The following is a 10,845-nucleotide window of genomic DNA, read 5'->3' as shown; positions in this document are numbered from 1 at the left end:
TGCCGCCGCGGCGGCGGCCCCCGAGGTGGCCGTGGTTGGGGGTGGACGGCTCCCGAAGGCGGTTCCCGTCGCCGGGCGTGCAAGCGCTTCGTCGGTTGGCTGCTACGCGGCCAACCGGTCCCGGCCGGGGCGGGCGCCACGGCCCCCGGATCCCGCCCCCCGACACCCCGCGAGTCCCCCTCCTCGGCTCGCGAATCGAGACTCGCATACGAACATCAGAACGCGTCACGCTCGCCGCGGCCTCGACACGCACGCGCACTGGTGCGCACCGGCTCCAGGACTCGGACACCCCCTCCCGATATTCGTGCGTGCACGCGCCGCGCGCGCTCGCGCGCCCACCATCTCGGTTTCCCCGCGTTTGGTGCATTGCCTGGCGAAATCGGTCGTCGTTGTGTGCTTCTGCTGTTCGCCGTTCCCGCGTGGTGCACGGCCGCCGGCGCGCGGTGTTTGCCATTGTGGTCGTCTTCGGTGGTGGAGTAGCCGATGGAGCGGCGGCATGAGGACTGACGGAGCTTCTGGCGACTGCCATGGTCCACAGCCCTCTCGCGGCGCACGACGCTCAGGGTAGCGCTGGCAGGCACCAAGCTCTGCTCCTCGACGGCGACCGAGGTGAGTGCGACTGGCAGACGAGGCGATTGCGCCGTGCGATGCGGCGGAGCTTTATATACGGTGTCACGCGGTTAGCGCGAACCGTCAGTATCGGTGCGTCTATGTTTGTACGATACGCTGGTGGTTGCATGCGCTGGGCTCTGAGCTGCCGCGTCGACAACTGCGTTGGCTGCGTCATTATGCCACTTAATATACCCTCCGCGAAGAATGCATTTTGACGGTGCAGGGATAAACGACCGCGTACCGAGATCTTGCTGCGCATTAAGAATACTCGCTTAGCTAAAATTCATACCACGATCCACACAGTCTGAAAGAAGCATACCTTTTAAGACTTTAGCGAGTCAGTCGACGACAAACCGATAAATTCGTTTCGCTGTTTGATAGCAGCCATACAAACACTTTCCCCGCCACAGCCGGTTCACCAGCATGACAGGAGCAAATGAAGTATAGTGCGCGCCATCTGTATTGTAATCACGCCACACAATGCATGTAACCAACTAGGCTATGCTTGGCACTGGTTTCGGCGTTCGATGTCGTATGGGTATGACTACTTGGGTCTTTTTTTTGTGTGTGTGATAAATTCTGGAGTAGTATTGTCTCGTAGCCACATCTTCCATAAGCTTGAGAATGCAGATTACCTTCTTGCTAATGAATAGCTGATGGCTCGATCACGTAATGTGAAGACGTACAGCAATAAAAAGATATTGCCCCTATTCTTAAAAGACACTATCTGAGCTTGAGCTTTAGACGCGTTTTATATTCGTTGTCTTATGTTATGTCATCGCAGTCCACTTTCTAAGGGTATGCGAATATTCGAAGCTTTAGAAAAACGAATCAAATAGTGTCCTATTCGATTCGACCGTCGAAACAAATATTCGCTATTCGTAAACATGAATATATTTTCGAATAGTTCTCGGATATTTTACAATGTCAACTGTGCGCAATCAAACATAAAATTGAAGCAAGCGTACAATAATTTTTCATCTCCACGGGCATAACATACTCATAAAGCTTCAGAACTTACGTAGTGCAAAAAGCTACGTTACAGGAATCACTCGCACTTTCCGAAAAGTCCCGTGTGTGCGAACATACTGCCTAATTGTTTCTAATCATCCATTCGTTCATTTTAATAAGCAACGCTTGATAAGGCGAAATGTAAGGACAGAAATTTGCTAAGCTTATGAATGCTATAATAGAAATACCGTTTTAAACAAACCGTGAAAATGGCTGTTCATTATTCGAAAAGTATTCGATTCGTTTCTGGCACTGTTCGATTCGTATTCGATGACATATCTCAAAAACTGCTATTCGAACACGCCTATACCACTTTCGTTTCACAACACCGGCACGTAGAAAAGCCATTGCTGACATTTCGTTGTACGTATAATTTTAACATCCTTCAATTAACGTTTGACCAGAAAATGTGACCAACATGAGATGCCGCCTTCATTATATATCGGCAGCTTCACCATTAAACTTTTTGTGAGGTAATGTAAAGTGAGTAAAGGTAAAGTGAGTTACCACCGCTGATATTTATGTTCATTCGAAGATGTGCGCTTTAATTTGCCTTGTGGGCACAAAGACCCCAAACATATTAGTACGTAGGTACGCCCCTGAGTTAATGCGATATAGAATGTACAAGGAAGTATAAGGTATCAATATTAATATGTAAAAAAAACCTGTATTGCTACTTAAATGTATTAGTAGTATCAATTAAATGCGGCGACTTACGAAACATTGACGGGATGCAGCATTAACGTAGCGTCTTACACGCTCTATTCAGCCCGTACCGGTTGTCCCGGCTAACGTTATAGCCAAGCTGTTTGACGATACAAATAATTAAAATAAACATGGCGCAAGATATGATTATGAGGTCTACGGTGCTCGCAGTTGTCCGAGGTCTGACGACGAAACACTGTAGGTCTTATAATCTTATCTTGCACCGTGTTTCTTAAATATATTTTTTATGAGCTTAGCTAACGTTAGCTGGGATACCTTATATATAGCTGGTACACATATTGTACACATAAATTCGATTTGTCACACAGTTGCTGTATCAGTGGGAAAAGTTCAAACGCGAGCAAGTCCAAAGCGACTGGAGTGTTTCGTGATGTTTCGACGTTCGACCGCGTTTTCAGTCGTTGGCCCAATTTAGGCTCCAGCACGTTGTATACCTCCAACAAACTATGTATGCTTATCAAAACCGACGGAGTGATCTCACATCGCACTCCCATGTAATTGTGCTTGGCATGTGCTCTCAGCTAGCCGTCTTTTCTTGTTCTCATTTGAATTTATTCTGATGGTATGGTACAAGCATTGTTACAAAAGGAGTCTGATCGCTAAACTAAAAAAAAAAAAAAGAAATACACAGGCTATAGAAGAAACAGGAAGACAAGTTCTTGTCCTCATTGTCATTTTTCTCGTGCCATGCTGTTTTTGCTCTCGCATCTGTCTTGACAACGTTCGGCCGGGTACAACAAAGAAAGAAAAAAAATCGAAGTGGTGTAAAGATAAAGACGCAACTTATATAGTTCGCAAGATTCAGCGCCTGCCCTGTGCGCAGAGCTCTTTGTATACTTGGTCTTTCCTGCGCTATGATTTTTCGTTATGAAGGAACTCGCTCCAGAAAACGTTTTGTTCAACCATGTCTCTTCCTCTTGGTTAGCCGTGTCTCCCGACAACGGTCTTTATACTGGAAAACTGAAGCTTAAATCATCTAAATGTTCGGCCCATGCTATAACCTACGTTTAGCGGTCTCGTCACGCCTTCATTGTCACATGCATCGACGGGCGAGAAGGGCGCGTCAGCTGTACACGGACAGAGCGTCATTTTCTTAAAGCAAGGCTATACACAGCCCTGCAGCACACAAGCACCGATTGACACTGTTATTCAGCGTGGCAGTTTTATCACGGCCAACATTTATATTGTTGAAGCGCACTCTGCAACAGGGTATGTGCATATAGAGAGAGTATCGCGAACTCTCGATTCCAGCGGACGACGAAATGTACAGGCGCACCTAGCTGTCGCATTTCGTTTCAGTTACTCAACGAATTGGACTATACAGCTGCATTTCAAGCGTACCAGATGTGACAACAAAAGAGGAAGTTGCAAGCTATGGGACTGTACAAAGTATGTGGCGAAAGGGCAGGCTTTTTTTTTTTTTTCCGTACGGCTTTCTGCAGTGCCGCGACTATATATCCGAGCACGGTCGCAACTTCCATTCTGTATATATACGTATATGCGAAATTCACGCGTTCAGATGACCGAAAGCCACTTCCCGGCCTCCGAGGAAAGGGTGCATAAGTGCGGCGCTCAATCAAAGCCACGATCGAAAATGACAACTTCTAATGCACGCGTGAGTGATCTTTATACAACGGCTGACTTTTCGTGCAAGACGTCTTGGCCAGCGTTTGGATCCTGCATGCGCCGGCCGCCCCATTCGGCGAGCCGCGGGCGTCGATTAGCGCGCGGCTGCGCAGCGCCGCGTTTATGTTTGTGTCCGGAGGGCGTGGAACATCTCAGAGGAGAGACAGGCTTTTAAACTTTTTTCTTCCACAGGGAGCTTCAACTCCCGTAACGGGTCCACGTGGCCGCGCACTCCGTCTTTGGCGAGGATGTACACATATATATCATTCGCTGGCGACAATCTATTGCTTCTTCACTGCAGAATAGTGGATCGCTGGACTGGTTGGTGCAACATTTTCCGTACCGTTTTTAGAAGCGTCTTTACTGCTCATGTACTCTTCTACGCCCTTCAGTGCCACTTTAGCGCTCCTCTTAGCATATATATATATATATATATATATATATATATATATATATATATATATATTCTCTTGAATTTCCTATCCTTTGATGTACATCCTCGCGAGTATCCCTTGCATGTTCTATAGCTGCACTTTGCCTCCAGCCGTTTTAGAAGTTACGTAGCTTTAGAAATGGCGTCCCCAACGGCGTGAATACAAATCCCAACGGCTTTTTATATGCTTTCTGTGTTTTTTATTGCTTTATTTAATGTACACCTGGTATACTCAAAATACTCATTCAGGATATGAAGTTGGATGAGTGAGGAACTGCATAAATGATGGAAGGTGTTTAACAATATTGCCGTCAGCTTTCGAGAAAGGTGACACTAATTTGCTTTCGACAATTATGTCATCACGGGCGACGAAAAACATCGGTGACGCGCCTTTGGAATACCGCACGATATGCTAATATATAAGATACAGCGTCAACATTCCAGCGCCCACCACACGATGTCCACACCATCTTGTGTTTAGTGGGCAAATATGAGTTGTTCTTATAGCATGTTAGGCATGTTATAAGTGTATTACATGCTCAGTGTATTACGTTCGTAACGTACCAGTCAGCAGTAAGAATCAAATTGAACAGCGATTATGTCCAATGAGCTGTCTTCGGGTCCCATGGGAGGATATTGTCTACAGAGAATCTATCAAATTTCATTACCAATTCAATACAATTTAAGTATTGAACTTAAGGAACGCCACTGTTGCTGCACGAAATGATGCAGTGATTTGTGGAAGTGTGTCCGAAAATTACAGTTACAGACTAAGTCGAGCGGTTGGACATAGCAACAAGGCATAGGGCATAGCAAGACATAGCCTGCGTTTCAGCTTTCGGTTGCTGCTATGTATTCTCTTATGAGAGAGAGAGAAATTACATTTATTCTAAGGCCATCTCTACTTGTCTTCATTTTGAGCATATATACGTAGTACAATGCGTCAGGGCATCTGAAGTTAAATAAAAAAAATAGAAACGTAGATTCGAGGCCTGCAGGCTCATTGGTCAATAAATGATTTGCCACTCTGAACTGGGTGTGCGTATCTTAACAATATATTCGAGTGTCTGTAAACAACCTTTACAGCGTACCCGTATTCACTGGGCTGTATGAACACCGTATTACTACAAGGTCATAAAACGGTCGTAATTTAATGCATTCTCTATATAATTTTCACAGGTGATATAGAGACAAGGAGAAGTTTATAGGGAAGCTGAGTAGGTAGGTAGGTGTATCGAGAGCCAATAAACCCTCACTTTATGGCTAAAGTATTGCCGCTCACTAAGAGCACCGCGTATGCCTCGATGATAATTTAGTTTGCTTGAGGACCGAGAAATATACCGACGAAGAGTATAGAAACTGACTGAGAGGCGCTGAAATGAATGTTTTCGTACGTCCATTTAACGGTGTAGGCAGGTCGGTGTGGTGTTCTTCCAGGCAGGCAGGAACCAGGCGGTTGCAGGGACAGTACGCAAAGGGAATTGCTTTATTCCATTGACAAGGTGACTGGCGAGCACCAGCACAGCTGGGCCGCCGACTGTGATAAGCTGGGAAGAAGTGCGCCGGCTACGCTCGGCGCCGCGGTATATAAGCTCTTATCAAAGGGGCGTGTCGCAGTAGCGCACGTGTAGGTTATCGGTAGACGTGCGGCCACTACAGTCGGTAACATATTTCTTGCCAGCATTTTCAATATACTAAAATCTTAATTAGTCAAACAATCAAGAGAGAGGCGGCTATCGTGGTTGCACGGTAGACGAAAGAATGCACGGGAATACGAGTACAAAGTAGGCGCAAGACGCCGAGGAAGTTACGCCGAGCTGATGTTGGGACAAAGTCGCGGACCGGCATGGCGCGTCGCAGAGCAGGTTGCACTACAACTGGGCACATTAGTCGATGTCTTCACCCGGGAGTAAAGCCCATCCGTGAAGTTTTCTGCTGTAATGCTCAAAAGAGCGTCCATCAAGGGGCCTTATCTGGGAGGTATAACCAAACGCATACACGGAACGCATGTGAGCATGGTGTACATTGTTTACCGAAAACCACATTTTGTTAATGGCACCTTGCTGCAAACTTGAATGTGTAAAGAGCAAGGCGCAATAGACCAGGACAGAAGAAGAACACAAACGACAGGACCGGTGCCCTCGAGACTGGCAATCTGAGACGGCTTGCTGAGCTGAGACGCTGAACTCAGCTTGGCAAGCTGTTATTCTTCTGCCCTGGTCTATTGCGCCTTGCTCTTTAAACATTCAAGCATGAGCCAACTAGCTCAAGCAAGTTTTACGTGCTACAAACTGTATAGGGTATAGGGTGCATAGGAGGCGACAGATAATTTGTGCGCATTATATTTCGAACGTGTGGAAGTCACTGAGTGCATGACCCACGCTATCTTCAGGCTGTATATAAAGGTTGAGAGGAAGAGCGCCCAAGCGTCACTGCCTCACATCTGGGAGCATGCCTAAATATAACCGTGCTGCACTCTACAACAGGGCTTGGTAACGGAACTTCTTATATACTCGCGAAGTATGTATAGCTTCGAAGCTCTTAAAGGGACTGACAACTGGCCAGAACGTGTTGTCAGACGTTCAGGGAAATGAAATGGCCACGATTTTTAGGGATAGTATCCAGCACGCTTTTTGTAATTTAAGTAGGAATTAAAATTTTAAACTGACAAAGAAAGTCTCAAAAACCACTAAGTGGCGAGACCTGGCGGTGAAATCTTGGTACTTCGGATGTATTCTATGAGCTTACTATATACGTAAGCATACTGTTAAGTGCGTCATAATTATTGCTTAAAATTTATGTCGGTATATTATTAGACACTCGCGCATTATTCTAGGCTTCGGAAATCAAAAACACACGCGTGGCTGCGGCAACACGCTGAACTCTGTATCACGTGTAAAAGCGTCGTTTTGTTTTCGAACCGATTGGTTTCGTTTTGACTGGTTAAATACCAAAGTAGTTGGACAGGAAACCACGAAAACACGTAGCTATTATCGCAGAAATCATTTAACAATTCGGAAAATATGAATCACAGGAACATAGACTTGATAAAGAAAAATTATAATTTGTTACAGCACAGCCACAGTTGTCTTCTGCCTCCAACTAATACCGGCGTGTAATCGTTATGGTGCTCACCTACGACCGTTTTCAGCATGCTTCCAGCGAACGACTACATCCTCACTGCACATCGAAAAATTCTGATAAAGAATGTTCCACGGCGTTTTCCGCGTTAGCACTTCATGATTAAACACTCTGACCGATAAGCTTTCCATTGCACTAAAAAAAAAAAAAATGGGTACCGTGAAAGTTGGTTGTCAGTCCCTTTAAGCATATAGAGCTTATACGAATGTCATGGATTATGTGCTCATATAACTTGCATCGCCATCTTTTATTCAATGACCAAATTATTGTTTGTGAAGATGCCGGCGTTACAACAGTTACAACATTTTCATTCAACTAAATCAATTTTTTGTATGAAGACAACGTGCGTACTGTTAATTAAGCCAAGCATCGTTTAAATGTATGCACATGTACGCCGGAAGCGACTAGATATGTTTTATCCTTTCACATGTTGGATGTTCAGCCGAGCGCGCGTATGCCTAATATGGTCGACTCGCGTTAACTTAAAATTCGGCAGAGTGTAGGCGTCCGACTGAATTATCAAAAGTTGGAATTCCCAAAAGAGGAATAGGACAAATAGAATACGTGAGGTTAATGTGCGCGAAGAAAAGTGCAGGACATGAGTTCGTTGCGCGAACAAGTATAGAGATATGGCTATATCTTATGCTTCCTTGAGTATAACCTTAAATTAAGTAAAGTTCCGAGTTAATGTAGTGCTTTGCAAAAGACTATATGCCATTCTTTAACCACCCCCACATCGCTTACCGTACTCTTGTTTAGTTCAATCCTTGACGAACAACGGAAGATCAGGACAAATTCATCAACCAAAACAAGCTATGGTGACTCCTAATCGGAGCTATCTGCTTGACGTGGCTAGGCGGGTCGCGGGTTCGATGCCGGATTGTGGCAGCAGCATACCGAGGGGGGCGGGGCACGTTGACAAAACTAAAAGAATCAAAATTAAATTGGAGGTCTCCGTTACAGCGTTACAGTAGTGCCTTTTTGTGGTCGTTTTCGGTGAGCACAAGCATCCTCTCTTCGCACAACCAACGTTATACACAAGACGTACCCGGGAGTCCCCACTGCTTTCATTGCTATGTAGGGCTATTCCAGTACGCATCATCAGCTGCGGGCTCGCTTTCTCAGTGAGCACACGCTTTCCAGGACAGGTTTTCTGCCCCCCTCAACCCGACTCCATTCCTGGAGCGAATGGATCGCTACGCCCGAAAGATTGTGACAAACGTGGTGAGGCCTTCTGGTACAGCACGCAAGAAAGACTGTATAGATATGGAGGACTCCGCGAATATGTGTACTGTAGACCTGGGGCAGAGTAAATGTTTACCTGTGTTCCTCTCGTGTGCATGACTATACTCGTGTGGCTATATACCCGTGTAGTATATGGCCCATTCGCTGCTGCAGAATGTACCAGCCTGTATAGTGCTTGTGTTCACGTCAGATTGGTGTTAACACGATAGTTTCGAGACCGTTCGTGCCTTATGCACGGATGTCATCGCGTCAGCCGCTTTCGACCCCGTAGCTGTAAACCACGAAGCCAGAAATACTAAATTAAGCGAAAGCCCGGGTTAGTGCCAGGTTGTTTCAAAAATCCACAGAAAACGTGGCCGGCCAACCGGCATTTAGAAATTTGTACGAAATAACGGCAGTATATTAAATTATACGGCTTTTGAATTATCGCGAGCCAAAAAGTAAGGCGACGGGTAACCGGTCCCACATCCAAACGCGCAGACGGTCACCCATGGAGAAAATAACGCGACGACTAAGCGCTGTTCCTCGCGACGTTCAACTAAATTCCGGTCTAAAAACGACACCACATCGGAAATTAGTGTTGTGAATATGGAAAAATGAGATCCACACGCCTGTAATAGTTACGGAACAAATAATAGCTGAGAAATGCACAGATTTAACGGCTGGACGGGAAATAATGGAAACGTTCGACATTTAGAAAGAAAGAAGTAGAAACAACGAAATATGTAGATTGTATATAAGTGATACTTCAGCTCTGTCTAATTGTGAGCGCAATATGAGAATTCCACCTTCATGATGAGTCCGTATTACCATTACGCGAAAAATGTGAATTCTTTTCTTCCACATCTGTACAAATCATCATCAACGCGGTCGCGCCTTCTTATAGTTGCCACAGCTCGGGATCACCTGTGTAGAATAGAAGCACTTACAAGAGGTCTGAATGCGCCGATCTTTTCGTGCTTGCTCTATGCATATATGTATATGTGTGCATGGTGAGCCACATACTTAAAGAGAAGCTCTTAACATGGCTTTTGCATATGTTATACCTATACGTATATAGAATAATGCGCATAGCGTGCAATCTCACCGGTACAGTCATTTGCGAATATGTGCCGTGTGATGCTTGTGTTGCCCTTTTTCACGCATCGCCTATTTTAGCGCACTTATTAATTTCAAGATAGCTTAACCAACCCGCGCAGCAGCATGGTTTCGAAGTAAATGCACTGCAGAGTTTTCCGAAATGGATTCTTCACATTTGCTCCACGTCTTTATTCTTGACGTCGCGAGGGTACCGTCCCCGTTACGAAATGAATGACGATGTTTCTGAATGTCCGCCTACACGCATAATTTATCCGTGAAGTTGCGATGGCCGAGCTTTTTAAAAGGAAGGAGAAGAGCCATTTATGAAGATATTGCGCAATGTAAATACACGTGGCTGAGGGTCCGAAGGACTTGGACACGTTCAAACAACCAAGTAAAGAGGACTTTAAGCACCTTAGGTAAGCATAATTGGCGAATGCACGAACGTGCAATAAATATCGACCGGAACGAGCCGAAAGCAAGTTTTGTCAAAGGCACCATATAAGTGGAGAGCATAGTCTTTTAAGTAACGATCCTTCTTTTGGATTGATATTACTGGCACGTATTCTCAGTGTCGTATGGATTGGCACTATACGCCTATCGCGGGTCTTTATATTTCTTGCTGTAAATCTTTCTTTCTTTCTTTCTTTCTTTCTTTCTTTCTTTCACTGTGACGCCTGGCTTGTTCCCCTTTGAGAGCAAATATTGAGAAAGTGTACCCTTGGGCCCTTTTTTTCTGACAAGGACAACAAGTGTTCAAGAAGCTTTTCGTTGGCGGTATCTATTCTTCACATGGCGCATTCGGTATAGCCTCCACCGTGCTGGCGCCCATAAGTAGATAGTGTATACACGCTCTCTACGCGAACCATTGCTCCGTGTGCGAGGGACTTCAGTCTCTCCGAGTGCCAAAGATCGCAAAGCCCTTTCACATCCGTCCTAATAATTGCTAGCTAAGTTGCACGTGATTTTCT

The 10,845-nt window shown here is 45.4% G+C and overlaps 1 protein-coding gene across 1 annotated transcript in view; it reads left to right on the top strand.

Annotated features, from left to right (window-relative positions):
- Positions 1-232: 232 nt before the first annotated feature.
- The window catches only part of LOC126541297 (uncharacterized), a 149,272-nt gene continuing 138,659 nt past the window's right edge, over positions 233-10,845 (top strand). Inside the window, exon 1 of the mRNA XM_050188018.2 lies at positions 233-609. Coding sequence (XP_050043975.1) covers positions 528-609 — 82 coding nt within the window. The 5' untranslated portion in view covers positions 233-527. The remainder of the gene's footprint in view (positions 610-10,845) is intronic.

This window comes from Dermacentor andersoni, chromosome 2 (assembly GCF_023375885.2).
Source record: "Dermacentor andersoni chromosome 2, qqDerAnde1_hic_scaffold, whole genome shotgun sequence".
Taxonomy (NCBI): domain Eukaryota; kingdom Metazoa; phylum Arthropoda; class Arachnida; order Ixodida; family Ixodidae; genus Dermacentor; species Dermacentor andersoni.
Note: the sequence above shows the minus strand (reverse complement) of the source record. Positions and strands in the feature narration are given on the sequence as shown.